The sequence below is a fragment of the Pseudoliparis swirei genome, chromosome 3 (assembly GCF_029220125.1).
Source record: "Pseudoliparis swirei isolate HS2019 ecotype Mariana Trench chromosome 3, NWPU_hadal_v1, whole genome shotgun sequence".
Classification (NCBI taxonomy): Eukaryota; Metazoa; Chordata; class Actinopteri; order Perciformes; family Liparidae; genus Pseudoliparis; species Pseudoliparis swirei.
This window is the reverse complement of record NC_079390.1, coordinates 17,422,253-17,438,572: the sequence shown is the minus strand read 5'-3', so window position 1 is coordinate 17,438,572 and position 16,320 is coordinate 17,422,253. Positions and strand designations below refer to the sequence as shown.

At 39.8% G+C, this 16,320-nt stretch overlaps 3 protein-coding genes across 4 annotated transcripts in view; 2 read left to right on the top strand and 1 right to left on the bottom strand.

Moving 5' to 3' along the window:
• The first annotated feature begins 316 nt into the window (after window positions 1-316).
• On the top strand, window positions 317-4,672 carry lim2.1 (lens intrinsic membrane protein 2.1). The gene is made up of 5 exons (XM_056411468.1): window positions 317-386; window positions 1,790-1,971; window positions 3,008-3,157; window positions 3,382-3,516; window positions 4,475-4,672. Exons 2-5 carry the CDS (start codon window positions 1,797-1,799, stop codon window positions 4,534-4,536), a joined length of 522 nt encoding a protein of 173 aa, XP_056267443.1. The 5' UTR covers window positions 317-386; window positions 1,790-1,796; the 3' UTR covers window positions 4,537-4,672.
• Window positions 4,673-7,974: 3,302 nt separating this feature from the next.
• bsx (brain-specific homeobox) lies at window positions 7,975-9,998 on the top strand. The gene is made up of 3 exons (XM_056411894.1): window positions 7,975-8,218; window positions 8,779-8,969; window positions 9,756-9,998. The coding sequence occupies exons 1-3, from the start codon at window positions 7,975-7,977 to the stop codon at window positions 9,996-9,998; spliced, it is 678 nt and encodes a 225-aa protein (XP_056267869.1).
• A 2,201-nt stretch (window positions 9,999-12,199) lies between these two features.
• Window positions 12,200-16,320, bottom strand: part of jhy (junctional cadherin complex regulator) — a 28,620-nt gene continuing 24,499 nt past the window's right edge. For both annotated transcript variants that reach the window (XM_056411888.1, XM_056411889.1), the window contains one exon: window positions 12,200-15,046. In XM_056411888.1, coding sequence (XP_056267863.1) covers window positions 14,846-15,046 — 201 coding nt within the window. In that variant the 3' untranslated portion in view covers window positions 12,200-14,845. The remainder of the gene's footprint in view (window positions 15,047-16,320) is intronic.

Here is a 16,320-nt window from a genome sequence, read left to right as displayed (position 1 = left end):
TGAAACGGGGTGACATAGTGTGCCTTAAAAATTATACAGAACTCAGAAGCTGATTTAATGCCTGGCCTGGCCTCCACTATAGCCAGCTAGCCCTCTACTTTCAATCAAAACCATGAAGTCATCAGTATTACTTCAGCTGGCCAAGCTTTAGCCATTTCTGTTTTTTCAGCAGATTCCCAGACTAACTGGTGCGTGCTGATTGGCCAGTTTCAGGCCTCTTGTCTGAGCGTTGTGTTTGTTGCAGCCCCAGTTTCTCCCTATTCTGCCTTTCAAGCGCTAGCTATTGGCCTGCTGGAAATCTGCGTGTCTTGGCATTATAGGATCTTGTTGTATTTTGTCAGGTAACCCTGTCTTCATAAACATCTTCATAAAAGGCATTGATTAAGGTAAGTCAACACTGAGCTTGGTCCAATAGTTCACTTAGTTATTTGTGTTTTTCTTTATATTTCTCTCTGCTATGTTCCATCATGTGGAGACACAGCTGCAGCTGCAGGAGCTCCAGGGAGCATTGTTAATATTAGTCTTTGCTGAATCAGAGAATGCACACATCGGTTTTTGTGTCTCTTTAAATGTCTTTAGACCCCCATGGAGAGGAACAAATGTTCAGATATCAGACACTGTTCATGAAGCGAATAAAAAGCAACAACTAAGGCCAACAAGTGGGGAAGGATAGAGATAGATGAATGTGAACCTTTATTTAGTCTTATTTTCTTTTTCTCGGTGGGTCCATTGTCTCAGATGTTTTACGGGAATATAAGACATTTGAAGTGAGAGTTTAAGAATTTCTGGGGAAAGGCAGAGTGACGTGATTGAGAGGTAACCTCAAGGTCAGTGCAAGTCACAAGGCATCTCTCTAAATTAAAAGGAAATTCTCTTCACTAAGAGGAGTTTAACCTGGCTGGGAGGAAATGACTTCCTAAAAAATCATGAAATTAGATTTAGATATGTTCAACATTGACATCTCCATTTTCATTTATTTTTTATGTGGTGGGGATCAAATGGATAACATTATTATGTGCTCTGCTTTGGACTAAGACAGCTCCTGTACTGACTCTGCTCAGAGGGAAATTGCATCCTGCGGAAATACAGAGTTCTTCTACGAGCATCACGTTCAGATTCCAAACATAACAAGATCTATCTATCTATCCACCTCCCCCCTCCCAAAAAATACAATCAAATAAATCCATGACAGTACTCTATGAGAAGGAGAGGATGGCTCCAGGTTATTGCATTCAGGTGGAACAATGAGCAATAGATGTATCAAGTATCAAAGCGTCGCTGGACTGGCGTGTGTTTGTGTGTGTGTGTGTGTGTGTGTGTGTGTGTGTGTGTGTGTGTGTGTGTGTGTGTGTGTGTGTGTGTGTGTGTGTGTGTGTGTGTGTGTGTGTGTGTGTGTGTGTGTGTGTGTGTGTGTGTGTGTGTGTGTGTGTGTGTGTGTGTGTGTGTGTGTGTGTGTGTGTGTGTGTGTGTGTGTGTGTGTGTGTGTGTGTGTGTGTGTGTGTGTGCGTGTGTATGTGCCCTGGGGTGCATTCACTGACTGATCTCCTGGAGAACAAAGTGGAGCACACACACGGGCGATCCCGCAGCTCAATCTATTGGAAATAATATGTTCATTACAACGCAATTACTGACACTTAGAGCTTCTCTCCCTGAAGTGTGTGTGTGTGTGTGTGTGTGTGTGTGTCTGTGTGTGGGAGAGGGAGGCGGGGGCCCAGCCGCTGACCACTGATGCTAAGTGACCTTATGTTCCTCTCTATGTGTGTGTGTGTGTGCGCGTGTGTGTGTGCAGGTGCAGGATGTACAGCTTTATGGGTGGAGGTTTGTTCTGTGCAGGAGTGGGGAACATCCTCCTGATCGTTTCCACAGCAACCGATTACTGGATGCAGTATCGGCAGTCCAGCAACTACATGCACCAGGGCCTGTGGCGCTACTGTACGCCGGGCAAATGCTTCCCACACAACGACAACATCGGTAAGCGTGAACACGGAGGCATCATGGAGATGACTGGAAAATCAGAAACATTGTTTGTTTAGAAGAAAACGACCAATGAACTTCTGGGGAGAATTTGACTAAATTCGACAAAGCAGTAGGTTTGACAGATATACAGCATTTGGTAGGCTTATGTAATGTAAACCAAAACGTGACCCTCTTGGGACCATGTTCTGATCGGTTGATTTGTGTATTTCTAGGCACTATAAGTTTACAAACTCCTGATAAAGGAAATAAATGTAATTTTGTGCCATTTTTAAATACGTTGATCTATCGTGAATCGCAAATATTTTTAGCAGAAAAATATGACAGGAAATTTCCTATCGTACCATGACTAGCAGTAACTATGTCAACCATTCAGCATACTGGCAATCAAAACACTTTCATTTCTAATTTGAATTTGGAAGTGTAGTTTAGCTTATACTTGCTGTATAATTGAGACTAAAATGGGAGAAATAAGACTTATTTTTCAGTTTTTAGAAGGCACATATGGATTTCTTATCGCTTGCCCTTTTCACTGGATGTCAGTCATATATGAGATATTGGTGTCACAAACACATAGCATTTTCATATTAAATACAAGAGAAATGAGGGTTATATTTGTCATTACAGCACACTGAATAACAAAGAGAATATGCAGTTGTTGAAAAACAAATAAAATGGTGTGATGCTTTGATATTTTAAAGAAAGGTTATATTATGGTAATGATTTGGTGATGGTGATACTTTATTTAGTGTCAAAAGAAATTAATCCATTAAATAACTGCCTCTGCCTCCCAAACAGCAACTTAATTCTGTAGTGTATGAGTTTATGATGTGGTCGATCTTTTCTGTTAAAGACCTGATTAATAGATTTAAGCATGAATAAAATGAAGTCTATTTTTTCTCAAAGATCATTACCCTTCTTCTTCATAGCGGGGTGTTAACATGGCCAACTGGGTCACACCTCACATCAGTCACCTCTGTTGACTTGCATGACCCCACCTCTGACTTCCATTGACATTTGACCTTGTCCACAGCCCACTTAGACGCCACCCGTGCCCTCATGATCCTCTCTATTTTGGCCTGTTTCATCGGCATTATCATTGGCATTATGGCCTTCATCCATTACTCCTCCTTCGACAGGTTTGACAAAACCTTTGCTGCAGGCATATTGTTTTTCATCTCATGTAAGTTCAACTTTTTTGTATTGTTTTTCTACTTGTTGGTTTGGTTTAAAGCTGTAATTTGCAATTGATTTGACCTTAATTTATCAATCCATGGTCACAGATGAAATACCTTTAAAAAGCATAATTGTATTGATTTTTTAAAACTGAAATATTCCATAAGCAGCTGGTTGCCCATTTCTACAAACATTTCTTTACATGTCACTTTTTCTTTGTATCCTGCCCAGGCTTTTTAGTGTTTCTAGCAATGACGGTGTACACTGGTGTGACTATTAACTACTATGGGAAACGCTATGGAAACTGGAGGTTCTCCTGGTCCTACATCATTGGCTGGGTGTCAGTGGTGCTCACCTTTTTTTCAGGTAAACATGAAAACCCAACGACCGACCTGCATTATGTTTCCTCTCTTTCACAGCACTGCCACCTGTGTCAGTTCCACATATGGCGTCTTCTCTTTAAAAGCCTGCGAAATGTTGCTGTGGTCACTTTCTGCTCAATGTTAACTTCCTGAGAGACTTCCTAGATAACAAACAGTGCCCTCCGTGAGGTGTAGATGAAACATCCGCTTGCAGGACATGTTTTATGAAGTCATGCCAAAAAACAATCTAAAAATATTTTTTAGATTTAGGAGTAATTTGACATTTAATCATGCATACCTTTTGACAATTCAATGTGGATAGCAGATCCAATTGTTTTCACCTCCGTATAGTAAAGGCCTCAAATAGAACCTGCATGCTATATTCATACTGCATTTGTAATAAAGACAACAACAACAACTACAGAGACTAGCTCATATCAGATAATGCAACAACTCACTTCCTGAGCAGAAACCCAGCTGAATCAATGATGGGACATTATCAGTAAGTGATGCTTGTAGTAAGTGCTCATCTCTGAATCCCCCACCATGCTGTGCAGACCCTGCTGTTCAGCAAGCCTTTCACTATACTGAATATGAAAATGGTTTAGAGGTAAAACGCATCCATATGCTGAGAATACCATGATGTTTCACACTGTTTTACTGAGGCCAAGAACATCTGAAAAAATCTATAGTCACTAATAAGGAAGGACCATAAATATGTGTTGATGACAATATGAAAACGAAGAAGTTCTTTCGACTCGCATACAAAAAAAATAAAGAACAACAAATGCAGTTTTCTCAGAATGTCACTTTACATGGCCAAAAGAATAATGACACAAATCACACATAATTGTGACATAAAAAACGAATAAGCATGTATGTTGCAATATATTCTCTAAATCACACACAAAGGTTATTTTTCTGCTGGATAACAAAGACCTGCCCTCTCCTTTTCTTTTCAGGTATATTCTATTTGTGTGCCTATCGGATGCATGAATGCCCCAGGAGCACTAACTCTCATTAGAAGACTGAAACCATCATCCAGAAATAAGCCATTTGATCATAAGAGGTGCATCAAGGCTGTGTGATGTGTTCTTACCTTCAGAAGCAGAGCTTACCTCTGGAACATGAACAATCAAAGTTTAAATGATTCCAATAAAACGATTGGGGAGAATATGACTCTTGGTTTTCATCCACAGACACTGTGCATATTTTGCTCACTTTAAGTCTGCGAGATTTACTAATCCGCAATATGCCTCTACAGTTTGGTTGCATTGTTATGGTGGTTGGCCAGCTGCATGTAAGGGTCACCTTCAGACTCCCGCCCTTAGCTTTATGATTACTGTATTTTTTTTAATCACTCAGACATAATGCGTTTGAACTATTTATATCATAAAAAACACATAATACAGCATTGTAGAGTGACTAATAAGGTCAAGTATCAGAATACTTCAGAATTTTTAGTCACTCAGGGAAATGTTGTGTGTGTGGTCCTTGCACTATAATGCATTATAACAGTGATTGTAATGGATTACATATATTATGATCAACTGTATTATGATACTTTATATACTATATATAATGTCTTATTATTTGTCCACAATATTATTATTGTTATAAAGTATGATGAATGTTTATGTGTGCATATAACTACATTTGACCATATAGCGCATTATATTTATATACTTTAATTAATTTTTTCCAAACACTTTTCAAAAAGATTGTTGCAAGATTCACACAAAGAAGGCAATTTATATGAAAACTATTGTCATCCATTATTACCTTGCAATTCTGGAGAGTGCGTTTGAAGTGCATCCAACTGACATTGTACATTTTACATTATTATTAAATAATAATATTTAGAAATAATTATTATAAAATATCTCATATTGAAAATATAAAATATGTTTTTAATATTTTCAATATGAGATATTTTAAACCATAAACCATTCAATTGTTGTAAGTATGGGCAAGCATTAGACCCAACCAAAGGGTATATAATATACATATATGGGGTGAAAGGACCATGAAGGGTCTATGCGGACTGAATGTTCCTCCACATCCCGTCTCCAGCACCGCCAGTAGGACCAGTTCAGAGAATTCACTGCTGCACACCTCTTATAGAAATTCACTGCTGCACACCTCTTATAGAAATGCACTGCTGCACACCTCTTATAGAAATGCACTGCTGCACACCTCTTATAGAAAAACGTGCCACTTAACGGAGTGACGCACTGCCTGACCGGCTCACATTTTTACTTAATAAAATGGCCACATCAATCCGCTTAACCTCGCTTTAAGAACGGATCCTTAAGACGATGTCATCGCCATTTGTTTCATTTACTTTCTAATTTCCTCCGAAAAGCAACTTGTTATCCCGGTGCGCTCCAAAGAGGGGTTGACGCACAGCAGGTGCGGCAGGATCCCTCCATCTGCGTTGGCCATGTCTTTAAAGGCGCGTTTCTTTTCTGCTGCTTATGATAGAAAAACAAAATAGATTTCTTATTTGGTTTTGTCTATTCACAAAAGATTATGGGTTTTCCGAATTACCATTCCGACCTATTATCAGATGAAAGATTACAGTGGTTTTAGAGCTTACAGTCCGCATGCACCTGCATGACAAACTGCGTTTGATTTGAAACCATCCAACAATGCTCATTTTAATATTGAGCGCATGTGCCCATTTAACACAAACCTATGCAAACTAATGCAGCGGAGCAGCACTTTTCCACCGCAACTGGGAGACAGTAATTAATTTGTTCTCCCTCCATCTGATCAAATAGAAATCCTGTCCTCCAGCCCCAGGATTACAACTTCCGCTTTTACATCTCCCTTAATTGCCTAATAGCATTGCAGCGTGAATTCTGCCTACATTAAGACACTTTCACATTAACCGGCCTAATTGGAAATGTGATGACAACACCATATCAACAAATTATAGCGCTGCGCTTTCTTTCACAAATGGGCACAGGAGCGGCACTTGTACTCTCCCAGATTTTAATACCGACAATTACAGCCAATTTGGGCGGAATTAGACGGACCTGTAGGGGTACACTCCTCCTGCGACACAGACCAAACGATTCCATTCAAAAACCATAACATTGGCGAAGAGTTCAGAAGTTACCAGAGCATATTAAAAACACATGTGGTCGCATGTTCAACTTTCAACATAATAAATATATAAAGTTACGTTTTAAAAGCACAGCTGCATGACCAGACAGTCATTATAGAAATATTGGAATAATAGTTCAGTTCCATGGGATATTAGAAACACATGGTGCCATGGGAAATATACACAAATATGAAATATAAATGACGGTGAAGGCGTTTTACAAGCCACCTATAAAAACGCAATAAGGCCACTTCATGTCATGAATGTATTTCCCCATATATTAAAAAATATATTTTTCAATAGGAGAGTCACTTTGAACTCACTGCTGAACTTGCCAAAGACGAATTATATGCATTCAAATCTTTCAAACAGGAATAATATAAATGTGTGTATTGAAGTCATAGGATTAAAATGGAAACTAGATGTCCCTCCCAATAAAATAAAACATCGACCCCATGGAACCACCAACACGCGGGTTTCAGCACCATGGCGAGCGCCAACAACTAAACCATCCTGTTAGAAACTTAGTGAACACATACTGCAGATTCCACGAGGAACCGCTCATCTCAAATCATCATTCATGTATTCATCATGTTTTCACGGGAGCAAAGTGTGTGTTTCTGAACGTGGTTCCTTTGTTTATTTCCTCCGGTCATCTATTAAAAAGAGAAAAAAAGAGAGAATCCTTCAGAATGATATTCATTTAAAGGAAATAGACAGATCACGTTCACTAAGCCTTTTAAATTACTATACACTACGACATTACTATAGTCCATAAATATGTAATAATCATCATTATACAAGTAGCTACATCTCATAATTCACAGTTAGTAATAATTTTGTTTCGTGGGCTGAATAAAGAATAATTCTTCCACAAGGCCATTTGTGCTCGCGAACCTGGCAAAAACAGCATGGTTGCCAGGCAACCACATAAGCACCGCTATGAGTGGTTATTTTCTTGGATGGATTTTTAGTTGCTATTCAAATTAACTGTGATGCTGCGGTCACAGGTGCGCGGCATTTCTGGACTCTTGTTTGCCTTTTCTTTCTTTTTTTCTCTCCACCAGCTCCGGGCGCGTCTCAGCCAATCAGAACGAAGAGCGGGCCCTTACATCTCCCCTCCGCCCGTCCACAGTTCTAATTGGCTGACGCGTAAATCAATTTCCCCAATCCGCTATCTGTCTGAATAAATGCTTGTTGGAAGTGTGCCCGCCCTCTGATATCTCTGCCATGCCCAGCGTACAGTGGTCCACTGATCAAAGGGACTGCATTTAAGCCTGGGAGACTGGGGGAGAAGAGGCACATGCTGCAGGTTTAAAGACAGGGACACAACGAACCCAAACCAGCACCATGAGCATGAACTACGTATCGGCGGCGCCCACGCAGAGGTCCACGTCGTTTTTCATTGAGGACATCTTATTGCACAAACCCAAGCCGCTGAGAGAGGTCTTCCCCTCGCCGTTCTGCGGCTCCCTGGCCTCCCGCATGCCCCTCCTGGAGTATGGATACCCGCTGATGCCAACCCCGATCCTGGCGCCACATCCGCACCATCCTCTCCACAAGCCAGAGCACCACCAGTACTTCTTCACTTCTGGTAAGCACGAGGGGGACTTGAGGTGAGGGTGAGAGAGAGAGAGAGAGAGAGAGAGAGAGAGAGAGAGAGAGAGAGAGAGAGAGAGAGAGAGAGAGAGAGAGAGGCCTGGAGGATAAGGGAAACTTCTGTCGGATCATGTACAAAAGGGCCAGTCTGATGGAGAATATCCTATAAACGCTGTATGACATTAGTCAAAATGAAAAGTCATGTCAACTCATTTACATGACCTTATTCCCACTCGTGAGGAGGAAATAACGACATTGGCAGTGTTACACCGGTGTAAATGAATCATTTAGCATCCACAATGCAGGTGGGAATGAACTCTGCGGAAATAACAATAACTTTTCAGTTCCTCTTTTTTTATATAATGAATACGTTATTCATACTGCATTTAAATGTATATTATTGTCATCTTAATTTAAGCCCAACGGGTAATCATTGCTGCTCTAATTATTCTGTAATTCAGTTGTAGTTTCTCAGACATGGGGGGGGGGGGGGGGGGTTGTGTTGTTGTTGTTGCACAGTGAGAATGTCTAATCACTGGTCCCTACCATCTGTAGGCATGCAGATGCCGGCCCTGTTCCAGCACCACGCAGAGTTACCGGGGAAGCACTGCAGACGCCGGAAGGCCCGGACGGTTTTCTCCGACTCGCAGCTGTCTGGCCTGGAGAAGAGATTCGAAATCCAGCGGTACCTGTCCACGCCGGAGAGAGTGGAGCTGGCCACGGCGCTCAGTCTGTCCGAGACACAGGTACACACACACAAATACACACGTACACAAATACATACACACACCTGAAAGCAGCCGCTGTGCAAGCCAGGAGATGCAGGGATGCAGCGTGTTTCTGAAAGTGGCCTTTTTGTTTATTCGTTAAATATTTACGCGTCATGGCCCAAAGAAGAGCTGCGACCCAACAAAGCAATAATCAATACAAATGCAGACATCGGCAAACATCTGTTAATATGAAGCTATAGGCATGGAGGCTACAGGCTGTTATAAGACAGTGAATATTGCCTGTAAATGAGGCGATTTCACTCATTAAGAATTGCTGTTTATGTGTAATTGAGTCTGAAGTTTATTTTAATACAAATAAATGATATATAATGGGAATATTTAATTTTATTAGGTTTATTTCATACAGCACAATATCACAAATTACAAATTTGCCTCAGAGTGCTTTACAATTTGTATACATAGACATCCCTGTCCCAGGACCTCACATCGGATCAGGAAAAACTCCCCCAAAATTAAAAAAATAAACCCTTTCACGGGGAAAAAGGAAGAAACCTTCAGGAAAGCAACAGAGGAGGTTCTCTCTCCCCGGATGGACAGAAACAATAGATGTCATGAATATATGATATTTCTAATTCTCTACAGATTGTAAAGCCCACTGAGGCAAATTTGTGATTTGAGATGTTGGGTTTTTCAAATACATTTTGTTGAATTAACCAATTCTAGATCTGAATTTGGGGATCTCACAGATCATTATAATGTGCGTGTAGGATATATAATTCACTGTCACTTCCTCCCGTGCAGGTTAAAACGTGGTTCCAGAACCGGCGGATGAAGCACAAGAAGCAGCTGAGGAAAGCGCAGGACGAGCGGAAGACGCCCGGGGAGCTGGACCGGTCCGCGGAGAACTCCAGCGAGAGCGAGCTGAACGAGAAGAGCGCGGAGGAGCTGAAACGCGGACTGGAGCCGGACTCGTACCTGCTGGAGGAAAATGACGACGATGTGGACATCGAGGAGGACATTTGCTCCCCGGATCATCTACTATAGTAGGCTGCAGAGTTGTTTCATCAGCAGCTACTAGAAATGCACTGTACATAAGTAACTCTGGCCCTTTCCCTTTCTATTACAAATATATCGCCGATTACTGTTTTCAAAATGAAGGGGCAACAGACTTTACAATACAATGTTAACATTTATTTAAACATGCAAAGTGGGCCCATTGATTTTAAACATTTGCCCCATTTCCTCTATGAGAATTTTCGTGTTGTTACGTCTGACAAGAGACATAATATAATTTACGCTTTTATTATATGAGCGAAATATTATCACTAAAATCTAGACGTTTATTTTGACATGTCACCTAGTTTTTTTATTTATAGACGACAACTGTGTACAGATCATTATAAATCGGCAAATGGAACAGCTCTTTGCTTTGTACCATGAACGCATCACTCTACCCCATCTTTTTGCACTTTTATCTCAAATGAAATATCCTATGCTTTCTTTTTTTATGGTCATCTCTTTTATTTTAGTTAGTGTAATTTTTATATTTATTTTGCCGTTTTACCATATTGTGGAACGTTTTGTAAATGAAGTTTTGGTCGAAGACACTTCAATGACTGGCATTCATATTTGTCTGTAAATATATATATAGTATATCATTTAATCGGTTGGCTCCGTTTGTTTTGTTATCCATTTATTTATTTTTAAAGCATAATTGTGTCTAATGTATAAAAAAAAAATTCAACCTGCATGGGAGGGATTACTTTGAAAAAGAAGAAAAAAATAACTAGCGATCCGAATGGATTATGTTTGCGGTTATTGTTCTGCATCAATGTGAACGCAGTCTTGTTTTTGGAGCTGCACGTGTGCAGGTGGTCCTGGTGCCATGGTCAAACGGCGCAGTACAGTGCGGCTCATGGCGGCTCTTTGCGAAGAAACGGCCTCCGCCGCGTGGAGCTCCATCTGAACGCGAGCCCGCTGCGCTCTACCCCACTAACACAGACAGACATCCCAGTCCGCAGCTGTCCACCGCGAGGGGAATAAGATTACCGTGTGTGTTCCTCACAGTATACGCCTCTGCAGGATCTGGGTTCATTTACCTCAAGTATCCGACAAGGATGTGTCTAGTTCAATGACGCTCAGTTCAGAATGAAATTGAGCAACAGCAGCAGCAGGATGTCTACTTCATAAAGCACGTGGGCAATGCATGCAATAACGCGCCATAGTGGTAAAGGCTTGATGGATGAACTTCGATCAAGAAAATCCATCATGACGACCGTCAGCAGATGGAAAAAACCCTTTAGTACATATCCGGACCACCAACAAAAAAGGGTCATTTTTTCAGAATAAATGATTTCTAGTGGCGCAGTATACTTTGCGCACTTCTGCTTATTTCAGCGATGTGTTTCTGCTAGTAAACTGTTTCTGAAAAAATTCATATAATGACACATGTTTGGCCATACAAGGCAGCATTCATGGAAATTATAGCCTTTGTGTTTTATAAAAATGATTTTCTCATTTATTTTGAATTATGGTTACTGTTAACAATTCAATGAGATAATACAGATGAACTTAAACAAATTGCACAATATGATAATTTAATTAGGAAAATAAATTAAAATGCATTATAGTTCAAGCATATCCACATTAAATATATTTGTTGTGCCAACATAAATATGGTTGTTAAATGCAGAATGTGCCCAAGGAAATATTGCATTGAGATTTAAATGTTATTATTATTTTTAAATAAGCAGGAGTCCAACATGTTACTGATTTCATTTTTATCATGTTAAGACATAATATTCTGAGTATTGTTTATGGAACAAATGGAACAAAACAGCAACCAAAAAATCAATCCAAGAAAAAGATTAAATATATGTGTATGCACATGTTGGCATTTCCTTGTCAGTGGACATTCTAAAGATGTTTTGTTAGTGTAATCTGGTAATATTATAAATTGGATCTTGACTTTTCTGCAGCAGTGCCGTATTGTAAGTATAGTGTTTTAATCAATATGGTGCTTTTGCACCATTTCAGTTTTTATTTTTTATTAATTCACTGACAAAGCAATTGACCAATGGTTATGCTGCAGGATATCTACTTTCTATATTCTTTAAATATTCTTGTTAAATGAAAATCCAGCATATCAACTAACATAAAATCCAATGTTGCCACATTTGACCCCTGGCCCATAGACAGACAGTAAAACTGTTAAAAGCAGATTCATGAAAAAAGATAAATCTTCCTGAATGTTGTTGTCAATTCTTTAATGTCCAAATATTACTGATAATAATGCAGGCAAGAAGGGTAGTAAAGTTATAAATTTGATGACACATATACACACATTTAACAATCCTATAAACCGCCCTATATTGCATGTATTTATTTTATTTGACCACAACTGCACCTCTGACAATTGCACAACAACATGCAATCCTTTCTCGTCCTTCGTGCAATTCAACTTCAAAATGTGATTGGGATTAACATGCAGTGGGGGAAAGGTCTTCATGGAGAACAGGCCATGCAGAAGGTGATCAATTAAAAGATTAAGCGTTTTGCAACACATGGACGCATCTGCATTTGGACCTAATAGCAGGGCCATCAGCTCATTTTCAGGAAGCCTGCCGCCTACTGAAAGCGTGCTTCTCACATCAAAGCCTCCACGTTTGCCTTAGCTTCCCAATGGGCAGAAAGGGATGCTAATTAGGCCCCCTTCATATATAGCGGCGAGAGACTCTTTCAATTAACTGGATTTCAATGGAAAAAAATGAGTAGATGGGACTCAAAAAAGAAGCAAAGAGACTCAATCTGGATAGGCGGCGTTTCTCATTAAATTAAAAAGGGCTCGGTCATTTGTTTCCAACCGTGCATCTGAGGACTTAACACTAAAAACACAGGGCTTCAAAGAGTCCATGATGGGTTAAATAGAGACTATAATCTCATTAAAATATTGCACAGAGGTAAATAGTGCTTTGATAATGATCTGAGGGTTCAATTAGTAAAATGAGCTGCTTGAGGGTGTTTTGTGTTGGGGAGGAGTTAGGCTACAAAACGCGGGACTGCGAGCAAATCAGGGGAGCTTCAAAGTGTCATCTTCATTTGGGCAGGTTTCCTTCTCCGTAAAGGGAAGACGGTGACAACAAAGGGCGTGTGCAATATTCTAAATTAAACAGCGTGTAATGGGGTGAGAGGAGACCAACTGATAAGGTGGCCAAAACAACAAAATGGGGGGAAATGACAAATAGAGTGTGGGCATTAGCCAGTGCTGTGGGATAGTTGGAGGAGGTCTGAATTATAAAAAAAGAAAAAGGCTTAGTGTGACCTATAAACACTCCATTGCATTAAGGCCAGTAGGTCTTCAAGGCCTTCTGAGAGACGCTGTTAAATATCGGATTATTGAGACATACAGTTATGTCTGATAATATTGCATAAGTACTAACAATCTAAACTTTACTGCTTACAATAGGTGATAGGATGATTACTGTGTGTAAATATATATATTACAGCAACAGGAAGTGATTAGAACTAAACCTGCTTCAGAATTCAGGCGCAACAAGTTGGATGTACCCAGTGCAAAGGTTAATTTCTGCTATTAGGCAATGCATGCTGCTCTTTTGGGGGAGGGCGGAGAGGGGGGGGGGGGGAGCTGGGTCTTTATTCACCTGATCCCTTCAATTCAAACACGACTTGCACACATTTCTTTCTTGCTATTCGAAAGCGATCCCACATCGATAAGGGTTTGTCCCATTAGACAAATAATAATAATGAGTGCCTAAAATGTATTTTCACTGACATCCAGCTCAAATATGGAGTAACTTCTTGTTCGGCCTTTCCTTCAGGCAAACAGAAATGTTTGCGTATAGAGAAGTCAATATCAAGATAATATTAAAATGCTATATTTGGGATTGTGCAACAGTGTCGCTATTTCAGACTGGTGCACAGTCAGTGAGAGAATGTCATTAAACTTGATTTCTCAAAGAAAGCACAACACTGCCTGATCATGCCAGACAGGAGCATTGGTGTTATCAGGCTGCTACAACCATTTTATTCAAACTTAATCCAGTGTATTCAAACTTAATCCAGTGTACGCTGCAGACAAGTTGTGATGCAAACATTGCAACACATGCCAAGAAGATTGCATTCACACCAAATCAGGCCATGAGCTCAAAGTTGGCCCATTTTATGACATCTGATTGACACAAATCATTTTAATGGACCACTACTTTTTTCAAAAGATGATTCTTTTTCAACTTTTTGCCACTGAGGTTTGATTGTTGTTGATCTGCTGCGGTAGCCACCGCCGCAGCCCAAACACGCTACCTACATTCAAATAAAGGCAAAGAGTGGTATTTTGCTGCAACCCCTGATTTGGTGTGAATGCAGCCTATTCAGATGTAAGCAGGAGCCCGTAGCTACGGCTGAGGAGGAAAGCAAATGCCAAACGCTTTAAACTGCAGTACCTTTAAGAGTCAATAGACACCAGTTCCAAAAAGGAAATCGTAGATATAGTGTGAGTCCATAAAAAAACTGCTCATTTCTTTTTTAAACTACACCTCAAGATGGTAGGATCTCAGAAGTGAATTCCTCTTTTTGTAATCTGTCTTCATGGCTCCAGAAACAAATCCAATATTCAAAATGACCATTGTAAACATCTCAGGCATCAATGGTTAAAACAAACACTAGAAATTAGTCATTTAATGCATTTCTTGTCAAATCTCTCCCGGTGACACAACGTTAAAAGTAACACAGATGCTAGCTCATGCTGCCAGTCTCACAGAGATCTTTAATATTACTTAACTATTATTCAAAAAATGCAAAACATATGTGGGAATGATGTGATACTACAGGCCTACCCCTTGAATAATGGCTGTTTATGGGAAGTGCACCTTGCCTCAGACAGCATGTACTTTTCTGAAGAGAGCCACTGCCTGCTTTTCTTCTTCGTGCCGTTTTCGAAGGACGTCCAGTGTGGCCAGCTGGGAGACGTCCACGTCAGACGCGTGCTCAGTGAAGCCTTTGGACCAATGTTTCTGTCTCTGTTGTGGTTGAGACTGTACATGGGGTTTGGCTATGGTCTTGGCATATTCCAAGGCCTGAGAGAGAGAAAGAGAGAGAGAGGTTCATGTTCTACTCATTACTCTATAAATGGTACTGGTCCTCCAGAAATGTATCTAAAACCTCTGTGCACTGCAACCTTTCAGAATGGTTGTATTTCTCTGATACACATAGTTGGGAGCAGGCAAAAGACAACAGCAGATTAATCGACCGATACTCCTCACCCTGTGAAAAACAACCTGTGGTGAGGAGTATCAAACAACCTCAGGCTCTTATACAGAATGTACAAACTGTAAAACTGTTGAACTGAACATCAAACTCATAGTAATACATACCTAAAACAAATAGCCTACATACATCTAAAACTGAAAGTAATTCATAAATCAATCTGGATCACATCAAACTAGCCAAAACACATCTAGGTGAGAACATTTTATTTGTTGAAGGAGAGAAGTGAAGGTTTCTCACAGCCACGTTCCTGATGTGCTTCACTTCTGTAACTATTAATCTGCTGACATTATCAGTCTGAATTTAATCATTAGTAAGAGAGTATCCAAAAGTCTGATTTGATGGATTCCATAGTTTGATTATGTTCTCTATATTTACAGTGTGTGCTCCTCTTGATTTATGGTCAGGATTACTTCTGTGGAATTTCCCATAACATTGTTAATACCACTCTTACAAACCATTCATCTTGGTACATGTTCCTTTAATTATGGTTGATCCTAAAGAGTGTGATTCATTTCATGGTGAATCGTTTATGTTGCTGATTATTTGGAAGGGAGAATGCCAAATTGGTAAATCAGTTAAAGGAACAAATGAATGATTTCTCTCCCTCTCATATGTCTTCTATTGTGGACAAAGAGCTGATAGCACTGAGTAATATATTCAAGAGTGCTACTCTGCCAATGGGATCAAAGAGTAAATCCATCTTTATATATATATATACATATATATATATATCTATATACGATATGTATACATATACATATATATATATACGAGCAAAATGAAGGTTTCTCATATAGATATAGATATTTCCATGAAGTGAAAATCACATTTATTGCTAGGATATCACTTTTCTGCTGTTCACCAGGACCACAAAGGATAACAACACAACTTCTAGGTCGATGTGTCCTTGAGCAAGACACTTGAAACCCTGAATTGTTCCCTGTAGCTCCGTCTACAGTGTATGAATTTAACAGGATTGTAAGTCGCTTTGAAAAAAAACATCAGCTAAATGACATGTAATGTAATTCATTTTAGTTATTGACTTTTTAGTGGATTGCTCCCCAATTCCATTAAAGTATAT

Excerpts from the sequence above, each read along its gene's own strand:
- lim2.1 (XM_056411468.1), top strand. The coding sequence starts at position 1,797 with ATGTACAGCTTTATGGGTGGAGGTTTGTTCTGTGCAGGAGTGGGGAAC. Across the intron at positions 3,158-3,381 it reads CATATTGTTTTTCATCTCAT|GCTTTTTAGTGTTTCTAGCA; the intron begins GTAAGTTCAACT and ends TATCCTGCCCAG. Across the intron at positions 3,517-4,474 it reads GGTGCTCACCTTTTTTTCAG|GTATATTCTATTTGTGTGCC; the intron begins GTAAACATGAAA and ends TTTTCTTTTCAG.
- bsx (XM_056411894.1), top strand. The coding sequence starts at position 7,975 with ATGAGCATGAACTACGTATCGGCGGCGCCCACGCAGAGGTCCACGTCG. Across the intron at positions 8,219-8,778 it reads CCAGTACTTCTTCACTTCTG|GCATGCAGATGCCGGCCCTG; the intron begins GTAAGCACGAGG and ends TACCATCTGTAG. Across the intron at positions 8,970-9,755 it reads TCAGTCTGTCCGAGACACAG|GTTAAAACGTGGTTCCAGAA; the intron begins GTACACACACAC and ends CCTCCCGTGCAG.